The 15,239-nt window shown below is 36.1% G+C and overlaps 2 protein-coding genes across 2 annotated transcripts in view; one reads left to right on the top strand and one right to left on the bottom strand.

Annotated features, from left to right (window-relative positions):
- Arp3 (Actin-related protein 3) overlaps positions 1–12,950 on the bottom strand; it is an 81,812-nt gene extending 68,862 nt beyond the window's left edge. The window contains exon 1 of the mRNA XM_089095483.1: positions 12,892–12,950. Within this exon, the coding sequence (XP_088951609.1) occupies positions 12,892–12,938 (47 nt within the window). The 5' untranslated portion in view covers positions 12,939–12,950. The remainder of the gene's footprint in view (positions 1–12,891) is intronic.
- Positions 12,951–13,124: 174 nt separating this feature from the next.
- The window catches only part of Set1 (SET domain containing 1), a 104,111-nt gene continuing 101,996 nt past the window's right edge, over positions 13,125–15,239 (top strand). Inside the window, exon 1 of the mRNA XM_089095482.1 lies at positions 13,125–13,134. The gene's annotated coding sequence lies outside the window, so the exon portion shown is untranslated. The remainder of the gene's footprint in view (positions 13,135–15,239) is intronic.

Below are 15,239 nucleotides of genomic sequence, written 5' to 3' on the forward strand. Positions count from 1 at the left end.
CCAGCCATGTATAGAGGTATTGCAGATGAGTATGCCAATATTCAGAAGAAGTTCCCCGTACCAGCAAAGTCTATTGCACCTACTTTCCCCCAACCCCTCCATGGAATTGGTCATTTCCCATAATAAATACTGATTTCTCAAAGTCAAATTAAGATTTTACCCCCCATTACTTTTGTCTAGAAAAAATTAGCTGAATTTAAAACAGTTACTTATAAAAACCAATTCCAAATATTTGTTGATGTTTCAAAAATAAATGAGGAGGTAAAAAGTGCTGCTTTTCTTCCCCACTCGAAAATTGCAATGGGCGAGAGATTATATAATAATTTATCTATAATGTCTGCTGAGTTAAATGTCATAATCATGGCATTAGAACACCTTAAGGAAAACCAACCTTTGATTGCAAATTCAAATAATATTATTGTATTCCAACTATTTATCAAGCTTTGATCTGATGGCCTCAGCTCCTCAGTATAATCTGAATATTGACACTCATCAATGTCTCAGTGTTATAGATAATCTTGCTTCAAGTGGCATAAGAATTGATTTTCAGTATACTCAAAGCCACTCCAGTATAAGTGCTAATCATCAGGTTGATGAAATACCAAAATATGCTATAAGTATTGACCAGCCAAGTGGGAGACCAATCCCGATTAGAGATATTTATCAATGGAGACTATCAGATATTAATTTAATAAGATTAATCCTATCCTTTCCCCCTTTCCCAATAAGTATTTTTCTAAAATTTATCATAGAATTCGTTCTGGAACAAATGGACTAAATTTTCTTGCATTTTCATATAAGTTTTCTAATTCAAGTGGTTCAGTTCCCCTGTCCCCTCTTTGCAGGCATTGAAATGTGAATAATGAAACAATTGACCATTGCCTATTTCAATGTAATATGCTGACGTCTGCACAACATACCTTGCTTTGTAAACTGCTAAAATGCTTCAAACACCACAAAATCTCACTATCAGCCAAGAGCCTAGCCAACTATACCTGCACACAGAGCATAGAAATCGACATATATCATCTTATATTTGAACTCCTAGAGTCAAAAGATCTACTGAAAGATATCTGAAAATATCTAATAAATATGAAGCAATCAAACCAGTAGCTCTGTAGCCCACAGAGTGAATCAAAAGGAAAATGGCTAAATAGCATTACTGAAAAGCCCGCCAGCTGTTAAATAGAAGAAGAAGAGTAGGAGGGGCCTGTACAAGAAGGGGCCTGTACGACAACACAACAGCAACCTTATAAGAAAATCGAAACATATTTTCTTGTGATTATTATCGCTTCTAATCAGCAGTTGTACCAAACCTATCCTGCTCAAGTCATCCTCAGGGCTATACTGTGGTGTTTATCCTCCCCATAGTATAGTCCAGACGGTTTGATATCATCTATTTTACCTTCTTGTTTTAGTGTTATATTTGTGTTTAAAGCTTTTTCCAATAGGCAACGCTTAGAAGCCCTCCAAAAACAACGTCCCTCCAGATCCCAAATCAAATTCCATAGTGGAAGATCCCCATCCTGGCTGGTCAAGCACATTATCTGAAAGTTCTAATGATAGCTCAAATTCGGAGAATAGGACAATGATAACTGTAGATCCTAATGCAAACATAAATGATGATAATGGGTTTCAAGAGGTCCCTTCTAGAAGCTCTAAAAAAAATGAAAAAAATCTCCCCAATTAAAAGCATTTTCCCTCTCCCTGCCCAGGATCCTCCCTCCAAAAACTTAGGACTTTACCTTAAAAGTACTCCCACTACCCACTTTGAAATAAAAATGATCACTGCAATAAGAGTTGCAATTTTTAAATTGCTAAAATCAATGTTCTCTCTTAACATTAACCGTGATGGATCTCTGCTAATAGCTGTAGAAGATCAGAAATCAGCGGATACAGTAATTAACCTTAAATCCCTTCTGAATATCCCCATTATTGCATCTAATTGGAACCCAAAACAATCACCAACAAAATTTGTAGTTTATAATGTTCCCCCAGAGATATCTACTCAGGAGTTAAAAGAAGGCCTTTCAGATAGGGCTGGTAACACAATCCCAGTTGAGGATGTTACCCAACTTGGAAAACCTAACTCTACTGGCCTAAAAACTAGTAGATCCTTCTTATTCACACTAAAGGATAAAATTGATATCCCAGAAAAATTATTCCTATTTGGGCAAATCAAACCACACAAGGAATACAAACCTAAGCATATTCAGTATCAGAAGTGTTTCAAACTGGGACACACGACAAACAAATGCAATGAAATTCTCCAAGAGTGTAGTACTTGTAAATCGTTCCATCCTAAAGAGCTGACAGCTTGCAACAACACCCATCCTACATGCATCAATTGCAGCGGCCCAAATGAATCTACAAATAAATCATTATGCCATGCATACAAGAAAAGAGCTCTAACACTCCAACTATCAACAGAAAATGACATCCCATACCCCTTCGCAGCGATGGAAGCAAATGCTGCCCAACAATACCAAATAAAGCCTGTAATGAAACCAACCAAAACCCCCAATTCAAATGCCCCAAATGCAACAAACACCCCATATGAAACAATATCTTCTAAGCCGCCTAGCTCAAATCCCTATCAGAAAGAATCACCAAGCCAGCAAGCCTCGTTTTCCGGTGAGATGAGGCCAGCCTGGCCCTCCCTCCCAAGAAGAAACAAACCAGAAACACTACCAGGAATCAATCCCTTAACCAACAAACAGGATGCACTACCAAAAATGCAATCCCCAAATATATGCTTATTCATTCTAAACTCTAATGCAGTTCAGGCAATGAACATACATCAACTACAGAAAACAAAAATTATTGCAGAATTGGCAAAAATCTACATCCCAGATGATATGCTCATTCAAGCAAAAAAAGATCTTGCTTTACTTTTAACAAAGCTGAACATTGATACACAGTCATATGAAGAATAAATCAACAACACAACATTTATCAATACTCCAATGGAATGTAAGATCACTCACAGAAAATAAGCTAAATGAACTAATATCATTTATGAATAATAATTCCATTAATATTGCTTGCCTCCAGGAAACTCATTTAACCCAAAATCAACAAATTAAGTCTCTGGGATATACTATCATGAGAAAGGATAGATCTTCAGAGAGAAAAGGAGGTGGTGTAGCTTTATTAGTTAATAATAATATAAAATTTTGTGGCATCAATTTTCCAGATTTTGAAAATGATGTTGATGTAATTGGTATAAGTGTTTGGCTGAATAATTTAAAAACCTACATAATAAGCTTTTATAACCCTAATGGCCAAACTACAGATGCCAAGGATTTCTTTAATTACATAAATAATTCTAATATGTTAAAAAATATCATTATTTGTGGTGATTTCAATGCCCACAGCTTTTTGTGGGGGAATAAACCAGCAAATAAAGCTGGTAAATTTATTGAGGATATGACTTCAAATAATAATGAATTAGCTGTTGCTACCCCTCCAAACCTGAATACATATTTTAACCCCAAAAGTGGCAAATTCTCCACAATTGACCTACAAATTGTGTCTTTAAATTTTTGAACAAAAACTACATAAGTTGACCTGAGAGTCTATGTACAGACCAAATTGCTTAAGTGTGCTACCTAATTGAGCCTGCTGACACTTCAGCTCATACCACCAAATATATTAACACCATATCAAGTTGTGCTATGTCCCACAATAAAATTAATGGTGAAATTACAAGTTTCACCCAAAGTTCATGCATTTCTAACACAACAGTTGAAACACATGCTGAAGCCTTGACATCTTTACTAATAAATACTGCTAATCATGCTATCCCCAGGACAACACCTAAGAAAACATTCAATAAACAAATTACTAAAGCATTGTTTACAAATGAGTGCCTAAATAAATTGAGGATAAAAAAGTAAGCTAGGACAGAATTCACAAAAAAAACATCACATACTACATATTTAAAAAAAATTACAAGCAGAATCTAATCTAATAAGGACTATAATAGATGCTAAATATAAATACTGGAATAATTTTGCATATAATCTCTCCAGAGAAACGCATGAGCCAATTATACATAAAGTCATAAGCCACATCTGTGGGAAAAAGATTTCTCCCAACCCACTCCTGTATGAGCTTATACATAATAATACCCATTATGATAACGATATTGAAAAGGCTAACCTATTTGCAACTCTTTTTGTTAATAAGCTAACATCAAATAATCACAGCAAACTGTCCACAATTTCTATGAACCCTAGTTACTAACCACGCCCAGGATCCGAGTACATAACTAATCCATTTTCAATCCAGGAATTGAATAATGCAATGCATCATATTAGGTCCAAAACTAGCAGCAGCTGTGACAATATAAACCCTACATGGATAATGAATCTCACACCTTCATACAAACTCGAGCTGTTAAATTGTTATAATCACGCTTGGGCATCTTCTAGGTTCCCCAATATATGGAAATGTTCGTCCCTCCTACCACTCCTAAAGAAAAATAAACCAAAAGATAACCCTGAGTCTTATAGGCCCATAATGATTACACCTGTGATGGGGAAAATAATGGAGAAAATGATTTATCACAGACTCCTCTGGTTTGTTGAGAAAAATAACATGATCCCACACACTCAAACTGGATTCAGGAAATACCACTCCTCAACAGATGCTTTCATTTTGCTAACAAATGCAATAAATGAATCTTTCTCAAAAAATAATATCCTAGTGGCAGCATTCCTAGATTTTGAAGGAGCATATGACAATGTGAACCACCAAATCCTTTTAAATAAACTTGCAAACCTTGGAGTACCTCCTAAGCTAGTATCCTTTATTAAATCCTTCATAGAAGTGCGAAGTTTCATTGTCTGTGTTGGTTCAGCCTCTTCACCCCAAAAGACAATATCCAAAGGCCTACCTCAGGGAGCAGTCCTCAGTTGCCTCCTATTTGCCCTATATCTCTGGGACATGAACCTACCCCATACGAATCTACAATATGCTGATGATCTGGTGCTATGTTCATCTGGCAACACCTTTCAGATAACACAGTCAAATCTACAAAATTCCCTTTTCCAATTCGAAAAATTCTCTCAAAATTCAGATTTACCCATTGCACTCACCAAGTAAAAAATAATCCAATTTCACCGGTAGTGAAACAATCTTAATGTAAAACTAACTCTAAATAAAACAACTATTCCAGAAGATAATCATATTAATTACCTAGGTCTTATGCTTGACCAAAAACTTAATTTCTACCTCCACATTTCAAACACAATAAAAAAATGCTATAGAAAAGCAAATATGCTAAAAAGACTTCCTTCCACACCTTGGGGTTGTAAGGAGAAAACCTTACTCCAGTTTTATAAATCACATATAAGACCCCATATTGACTATGGGCTCATTGTCTATGGTGCATGTGCAAAGACCCAGATGCAAAAATTGAAACAACACAAAATGATATAATACGTCTCATATTTGGTCTTAGGAAACCCACAAGCACCAAGTTTCTGCTTATGGAGAGTGGATTAAACAACAATAAGGGAGAGACGTAGCTTTCTCTTGATAAAACATCTTACAAAAATTGAATCAAATAGCTCACACACATTACATAATTGGTTAAGAAATCCAGCCATGTATAGAGGTATTGCAGATGAGTATGCCAATATTCAAAAGAAGTTCCCTGTACCAGCAAAGTCTATTGCACCTACTTTCCCCCAATCCCCTCCATGGAATTGGTCATTTCCCATAATAAATACTGAATTTTCAAAATGGAATAAAGATTTAACCCCCATTGCTTTTGTTCAGAAAAAAATTGCAGAACTTAATACAATTACCTATAAAAATCACTTCCAAATATTTGTTGATGGGTCAAAAATGAATGAGAAGGGTGCAAGTGGTGTTTTCCGTCCTCACCTGAAAATTGCAATGGGCGAGAGATTATTTAATAATTTATCTATAATGTCTGCTGAGTTAAATGCCATAATCATGGCATTAGAACACCTTAAGCAACACCAATCTTTGATTGAAAATTCGAATAATATTATCATTTATTCCGACTCTTTATCAAGCCTTGAGTTGCTGGCCTCAGCTCCTCAATATAAGTTGGACATTGACACTTATCATTGTCTCAGTATTATTGATAATCTTGCTTCAAGTGGCATAAAAACTTACTTTCAGTACATTCCTAGCCACTCTGGTATAAGTGGTAATCATCAGGTTGATGAAATAGCAAAAAATGCTATAAATATTGACCAGCCAAGTGGGAGACCAATCCCAATTAGAGATATTTACCGATGGAGGCTATCAGATATTAATTTTAATAAGATTAATCCTATCCTTTCCCCCTTTCCCAATAAGTATCTTTCTAAAATTTATCATAGAATTCGTTCTGGAACAAATGGACTAAATTTCCTTGCATTCTCATATAAGCTTTCTAATTCAAGTGGTTCAATTCCCCTGTCCCCTCTTTGCAGGCATTGTAATATGAATAATGAAACAATTGACCATTGCCTATTTGAATGTAATATGCTGACGTCTGCACAACATACCTTGCTTTCTAAACTGTTAAAATACTTCAAACACCACAAAATCCCACTATCAGCCAAGAGCCTAGCCAACTATACCTGCACACAGAGTATAGAAATCGACATCTATCATCTTATATTTGAACTCCTAGAGTCGAAAGATCTGCTGAAAGATATCTGAATATATCTAATAAATATGAGGCAATCAAGCCAGTAGCTCTGTAGCCCACAGAGTGAAGCAAAAGGAAAAGGGCTAAATAGTGTTACTGAAAAGCCCGCCTGCTGTTAAATAGAAGAAGAAGAAGAAGACCAATCCCAATTAGAGATATTTACCGATGGAGAATATCAGATATTAATTTTAATAAGATTAATCCTATCCTTTCCCCCTTTCCCAATAAGTATCTTTCTAAAATTTATCATAGAATTCGTTCTGGAACAAATGGACTAAATTTCCTTGCATTCTCATATAAGCTTTCTAATTCAAGTGGTTCAATTCCCCTGTCCCCTCTTTGCAGGCATTGTAATATGAATAATGAAACAATTGACCATTGCCTATTTGAATGTAATATGCTGACGTCTGCACAACATACCTTGCTTTCTAAACTGTTAAAATACTTCAAACACCACAAAATCCCACTATCAGCCAAGAGCCTAGCCAACTATACCTGCACACAGAGTATAGAAATCGACATCTATCATCTTATATTTGAACTCCTAGAGTCGAAAGATCTGCTGAAAGATATCTGAATATATCTAATAAATATGAGGCAATCAAGCCAGTAGCTCTGTAGCCCACAGAGTGAAGCAAAAGGAAAAGGGCTAAATAGTGTTACTGAAAAGCCCGCCTGCTGTTAAATAGAAGAAGAAGAAGAAGACCAATCCCAATTAGAGATATTTACCGATGGAGATTATCAGATATTAATTTTAATAAGATTAATCCTATCCTTTCCCCCTTTCCCAATAAGCATCTTTCTAAAATTTATCATAGAATTCGTTCGGGAACAAATGGACTAAATTTCCTTGTATTCTCATATAAGCTTTCTAATTCAAGTGGCTCAATTCCCTTGTCCCCTCTTTGCAGGCATTGTAATATGAATAATGAAACAATTGACCATTGCCTATTTGAATGTAATATGCTGACGTCTGCACAACATACCTTGCTTTCTAAACTGTTAAAATACTTCAAACACCACAAAATCCCACTATCAGCCAAGAGCCTAGCCAACTATACCTGCACACAGAGTATAGAAATCGACATCTATCATCTTATATTTGAACTCCCAGAGTCGAAAGATCTGCTGAAAGATATCTGAATATATCTAATAAATATGAGGCAATCAAGCCAGTAGCTCTGTAGCCCACAGAGTGAAGCAAAAGGGCTAAATAGTGTTACTGAAAAGCCCGCCTGCTGTTAAATAGAAGAAGAGAAGAAGATGTGAGTGATAGAACATAAGAAAATAAGAGGAATGTAAAGAAAGTGAAAAAAACATTAAAATGTGAATTAAGGAGGTGTGAAGGGAGGCAAGGTATGGAAAAAGTTCCGAAGCTGCCAGTAGCGGAATTCAAAAAGCTGCTGCCACTTTAGCAGCACAACTTGTGTTTTGACAGCTTTGCTTTGAGCAAAAAGTATTTTTAAACATAAAATTTGCAAAAAGTCAGTTTAGAGATAGAAATACCAATAGTTTTCTGAACCACAATTAACAATGTAATCTAATTCAGTGGTAAGAAATATACTAGCCATAAATATCATGCCACATAATTTTATATGTACCATTTTATTGAAAGTACTGTATCATATTTACTCTAATCTGCTAGTGGAGCATAGTATTCAAAGTCTGAAGTATACTGTATATAGCTTACTGCTGTTACTTTATGGATCAAGTTGTACACTCCAATGCTATTGGGATCATAAAAATAATGCATACCCAACTGCATGCTTGATACTCATTGATTACTATAGTACAACTATAAAAAGCACCATTTGATTTTCTGGGAGAACAATATTGATTGGCAGCCTGGAAATCACATGCACTATGAAGCTGTGATATTAGTGTTGCCCTAATCTAATCCCCAAAATAAACAGAGAATTGCTGCTATATTGTAGTGTGACTGTTTTAGGCTACCCATCTTCCACATTCCAGCCTCCCTATTACTTACTTTAGCTATGTGTACGCCTTGATAGCTATCAGCCCTTTTTACATTCTTTCTACCTGACCATTAAACAGTTTTGATAGAATTTGGCTATTTGTGCAAGATTTGGACAAATATTCACTTCCAGTCAAAGAGAAGTGGAGTAAGTAAAAACTTATCCATAAGGATGCAGGATAACAACAACTTAAAAGTATATTTTCACATAGCAACATTGAAACTCAATGAGCTTTTAGTTTGAACAAGTTTTAAAAAGCAGCAGCTTGAGAAGAGATATTTCAGAAGAGATACATCACCTGGTAAAAAAAGAATATCAAAAACGAAAAGAGCTCTTTTTTGTTTTGTAGTTGCTCTTTTTAAGAGGTTTGGTTTCTGTTGAAGTCACGTTACTTACAGTTCATTGCCACAAACTGTTTGATAAACCTTCAAACACAGATATCATGTAGCAGAGCAAGAAATAAAGACCAATCATTTGTAAAAAAAAAAAAAAAAGTAAGTCTGAAAATAATATAAAACTTTACAAGAAAACAATCTGTAAATAATAACCAAATTTTTGCTTTTGGCTATAATATACAACTTTCTTATAAATCATGTTTTGAGGTTGCTTCCGTTCTAATCAACTATTCCCCAAATTTGAATATAATCTATAGCTTAGTTTTGTCTCACTAAGAGGGTCAGAGGGGAGGGGCTACAATTTTTACAGTAAGAAGATTATTTTTAGGAAACATTTTAACCTAAACTAACCTAACCCCACCCCCTAATATGCAAATAAATAGCCCAAATTGTATAATTCCCATGTATTCTGTCACCTGCCACTTGTTTTCCACCAAGTGCAAGCTAATTGTTCCTTCATACAGACAAACTAAAACTGGTTTGTTCTCGAGTTTTACGCAGCATAAACTTGAGTGTTGATGATATAATACATAAGTACCCTTTAATCTATCATGCATTCAATTATTATGTTTTTAAGTTTAGTATATTATGCCCAAAACCTAGAGTAAAACAAAATGAGACTCAAAATAAATAGCAGAAAAACAGAGAAAAAGGCATCATCTTAAAGGGTCCATTTAATTTCTGAGTAAAATAACAGTTATATTTTGAAAGAGCAAATAGAAAGTCTCAGGTGGTATGCTCATCTAATTTATAGCTCAATAATGAAAATATCTAAAAATTTATCACGAAATGCCAATTTTCCTGCGTTTTCTTCTTTTTGTGCCTTTTCCAGGCTCTGGCTTTCCTGTTGATTGTTGTCATTGCATCTTTTGTGAGGAATGGAAGAGTTTTTGGCTATTTTTTGTAAATTATGCAGGAATGCTTCTTCTCTTTTGAATGTTAAGGAGGGCTTCCTTAACATTTATCCATGATGTGTTGATATCAGAAATGATATCAGTTCTGACCAATTTATTGATGTACTGCTTGATAGTCAATAAAAGTTTGAGGACAAAGATTAGGTTGCAGACAACTATTCAAGGATGACTGAGTGGTTGCTGTTACCAACTGGAGGAAGAAACTTATTTCTGATTAGGGAATCAGGATTGTTCAAAATTACAAGATCCAACAAGGAAGGATTTGGGTTGCCATGATGCCTTGCTGATTCATCAACTGTTTAATGAAGGAAGTTATCAGATAGACAAGACACAAATGGTAAATCTCCATTGCTAGATGCTGATTGATCAAGACCATCAAACCACTTGATAGAGGGGAAGCTTTAATTACCAATAGTTATCAAATCAGATACAATCATTGGTGACACTAAAGATGTCATTTCATCAATGATTGTTTTGAGAGATATTTCACATTCATCAATACTGGGTGCACTGGGAGAGTCCTTAGTGACACCTTCCATAAAGAAACACTAGAAAATTCTGGTAGAATAGTCTGGTTGTCTGCAACCTAATCTTTGTCCTCAAACTTTTATTGACTATGTGTTAACAATGACAACAATCAACAGGAAAGCCAGAGCCTGGAAAAGGCACAAAAAGAAGAAAATACAGGAAAATTGGCAAAGGCTCAGAAACTTGCTTCTGATGCAGTTAGGAAACTGAAGTCTGAACAATAGGAGAAGATTGCCACAGATATCAAGGCTAAATATCCTAACCATCAAACCATTCCTGATTTCAAACATAACAGCATAACCCACTCATCACCAGTGGACAAGGCTAATGTTTTGAATGCCCAGTTTGCCTCTGCTTTCACCATCCAATCTTGTCCAACTATCCCTGCAGTAACCTCAAATTTAATATCTGACCCAAAGCCTGAATTGTCAGTTACTGAAGAAATGGTCTTAACTAATCTTGATAAACTTGATGTTAACACATCCAAAGGACCAGATGGGATATATCCATGGCTTCTCATGGAGTGCTGAAAATGTTCTCAGTTCTCCCCTGTACAGACTCTTCCAGCTGTCCCTACAAAATGCAGAACTACCATCAGATTAGAAAATATCCTATATCACACCAATCCAGAAAAAGCACCCCAAAGATCATGCAGAAAAATACCATCCCATCAGCATCACTTCTGCAGTTGTAAAGGTGCTCAAGAGATTTGTCAACAGAGCTCTAATTCAGCACTTTGAAACTAACAACATTCTCACTTCCACTCAACATGGCTTCAGATCTTTAAGATCCATTGATACTAATCTAATATAGACATTTGAGTAGGTCACATCATTGTTGGATAAAGTTTTCCCTGTCAACATGGTGCTGCTGGACTTCTCAAAAGCATTTAACAGGGTTTATCATGAATTCCTCATCACCAAACTAAAAGCAGCAAATGTTGATGACGTTATTGTCCAGTGGATACAGAGTTTCCTTTCAGAACAAACACAAGTCATAAGTGTTCATGACTCTCAATCCCTCATTTCTTCTCATTCATAATATTACTAGCAAGTGTAATTTAAGGTAATGAAAAACAGTAGAAAAAATACATTATTTAGAGTCCATCAAGGGTCACATCTTGGTCCATCAAGGGGGGAGGGGTACATAGTCAGAAACACAATGATATTTAGAAAGAGCATAAAATAAGGAATTCTATGGTAAGCCTATTATTTTTATTTTATTGACAGGTTTTTGTTAGAACTGGTCATGAACTAAAACTTGACCAGAGTCTCAAATAGGGTTGCCACCCCTAGTGATTTATCACTATTTCTAGTGATTTTTTATGTTGCCTAGTATTTTTTTTCTAGCTGGTGATTTATAGTAATTTTTGTTCTAAAACTAGTGATTTTTTTCTAAATCTAGTGATTTTTCACAATATAGGGCAAAGATTCTTGATTCACTTGAATAAATCATACAAGAAACTAACTAATACAAAAAAAAAAAAAAAAAAAAAAAAAAAAAACCAGCAAAATAGTGATTCACTACAGTTCTTGATAAGTTCCAGATTAGCATTTATGCAAATATACCACCTTTGAAACTTCCAATTTCCCACCATATGTTTATATCAGATATGACTTCAGAGTGTTATCATCAAGATAATAGGCATAATAGCCTAGTTAATTGCAAAAATGTTCTATACTTCCTATTTTACAACATCTGCTCAGGTCAAATTCTTGTCTTCTAATTTATGTTGTTTTTTTCCTCTGTAATCTATCAGTTCTAAATTTGATTTTCTTGAGTTAAAACTTTGAAAATGGAGTGAATGGTGGATATGAATACACCCTCTACATCTGCAAATAGAACAGAAAGGGAGTAATTGAAAAATAAGAAGGTAGGTATAAATTAAATGTAATTTTCTAAATAAAAAAACAACAAATCATTGACAAAGAAAATAGGACTTTTTATAACAGGATTTGTAATATAGGCTAACTAGATACATTAAATCAATTGTAGTTTGATGATTGGAGTCAGTTGGGAGTAATGGGGGTTATCTACTCTGGGAATGGTCTAATGATTTTAATTTCTACTTCTAATATCTAGGCCTAATCAAAACTACAATAATTCAACAAATTCTCTTATTTGTAACTGAAACAACTAATAAATGCAATTTTTTTTTAAAAATTAGCCTAAAGCATAGTCAGCCAAGGATGAACATCCTGCCTGCAACCCACCAAAATATTGCCACGCCCCACTAGTGGAGCCTGCATATCATACTTAAAATGACAGGTCTAGCCTACCACTAGGCCTATAATAAAGGCTCATTTACACCAAACCAAGAAGTAGAAGATAATTAATCTAATCAAACAAACATAAATGTGTGAAATAGCGGTGATTTAATACATAAAAATACGTTATTAGCTTACCCAGTTCCAACATCTATAACACAGGCTGGCAACCTCCCAGTCATTTTGAACACCAACGCCTGGATAATCTATTCTTCAAAATCTATAAAGCAATGTTGCCACAAGGAACTTTGCTTTTGGAACTATTTGCTCAATCAGGTGTTTTTTTATCAATAGTATTTTTCGGATTTCATTTAAAGCAATTCGTAGGCTAGCCGTAAATCATTTCAGAAAGAAAGGAAGAAATCGAATCTTAATTTGGTAAATTTATAAAAAATTTTATCTGGATTTTAAGTAGCTTATGTTAATGGTAATGAGAATATTATATTTATAATCGTTAGTAGGCTGTACCAGATTTGTTTGCTTGCTGAAAGGTTACCATTCAATATGCTTTTCATAGGCCATATATAACAATCTTTTTAAATATGCTTTATACATATTCATATTATTTGACTAGGGAGATGTTGAATACATAATTTGATGCCTATTTTATGTTCATTCCAAATTCAATAACCATTTGAAGCAAATTCTATTTTGAGTCCTTAAAAGGGCTCAAAACAGCCCATAGTAACCAAATGTTTTAAAAAGACCATTACCTTAATTACCTTAAATCACAGCTTGGAGTGAAATAAGGACTTTCGATCCTGTTGAATCACTCCTTATGATGACTATTGTAGTTGGTTAAGTTCTGGTGGAAGATTCTGGTGCTTCCCAGTCAAACTTCCATGGTGTATCTTTCCACTCAGCATCCAGATGGCGTTTGAAAGCATCTGTTGATTCAGCAGCCACCGTGTCCTCCTTGAGGTTATTCCAGAGGTTCTCAATCCGATTCGATAAGAAATTGCATCTTGCTCCAGTTGTAGCGTGATGTTTGCGGATTCGTCTAAGGTGTCCTCGTGTTTTGTGGGAGGTGTCGATCTCCAGGATCTCATTTTCTCGATTGGTTGAGAGGAGTTTGTGCGCCTGGATCATGTCTCCCCGTTTCCGTCTATATACTAAGGAGGGGAGGTTGAGTTCCTTCAGCCGTTCACTGTATGTCTTGTTTTCCATGCCGACAATCATCTTAGTGGCCCTTCGTTGGATTTGCTCAAGAACTGCCTTGTCCTTTTTGAATCGAGGGGTGGCCAGTATCATCCCCACCTCCAGTCTAGGTCTTACTAATCCTTTATAGAGTTTGGTGATTACGTGTTTACTCCTACTGGTGATGCTGTGTTTGATGATGCCTAGGGCTCTACTAGTATTGGCTGAGATTTTCTGTGAGTGGGAGCTGAATTTCAACTGGGAGTCAACGATGACGACAAGGTCACTCTCCTCCTGGACAGGCTCAATTGTGTGGTGACTTCCAGAATTTTGGGTCATGAGGTACTGATGTTTGGGGTTTTTGTGTCCGAAGTGTATGACCTTGCATTTTTCTGCGTTGAATTCCAGCAGCCATCTTTTGACCCAGGAGCACATGTGGTTGAGATCAGTTTGGAGGGATTGGATGGAAGAAGAGGTGTTGGCAGGACCTATGAGTTTCGAATCATCCGCATATAGGGTGGTTTTGTTGCTGGTGATGAGGGGAGCTCATTTATGTAGATGTTAAACAGGGTAGGGCCCAGGACGCTGCCCTGGGGAACCCCACTAGTGACTTTGATTTCGTCAGAAAGGACATGGCTGTTTGGTCCAGTTATCACTTTCACTTGCTGTGTTCTGTCCCTCAGAAAGTCCTCTGTCCAACTGACCACTTGTGGACTAACAGATAGAGTAAGTAGCCTGTGAATGAGGTATCGGTGACAAACCTTGTCAAATGCTTTGGCTAAGTCTAACAATATAATATCCACAGGTAATCCTCTCTCTAGTAGGTCAGTTACAAGACTATATGACTCAAGAAGGTTTGTGTCCACCGATCTCTTTGAGCGAAAACCATGCTGACTACTGCTGATAAGTGAGTTGGCCTCAAGATGATTAATGATACGCTTGTTTATGATTCTCTCCATGACCTTGCATGCCACACATGTAAGGCTGATAGGTCTGTAATTTGCTGCAGAAGTTTTGCTACCCTTCTTGTGAATTGGGATGACTATTCCCTTCTTCCAGTCCCCAGGAAGCTTTCCTTGTGCAAGCGACAGATTAAATAGTTTTACCAGTGGGGCTGATATTACAGGGCTTAATTCCTTCATCAGTCGTGGGCTGAGACCATCAGGTCCCGTCAATTTATTGGGATCGAGGTCCTTAAGCTGTTTGGTTACTTCTTTGATTGTGACTGGTGAGTGTACCATCGGGAAGGGAGTGTGAGCCTGTTCTGCTGGTGGGGGGGTTGATTGGGGGTCATCCATGGAGAACACTGAGGCAAACTGCTGATTAAGCAGGTTTGCTTTTTCAGA

Source organism: Artemia sp. Qi Xiang Cuo, chromosome 10 (assembly GCF_049724085.1).
Source record: "Artemia sp. Qi Xiang Cuo chromosome 10, ASM4972408v1, whole genome shotgun sequence".
NCBI classification, from domain to species: domain Eukaryota; kingdom Metazoa; phylum Arthropoda; class Branchiopoda; order Anostraca; family Artemiidae; genus Artemia; species Artemia sp. Qi Xiang Cuo.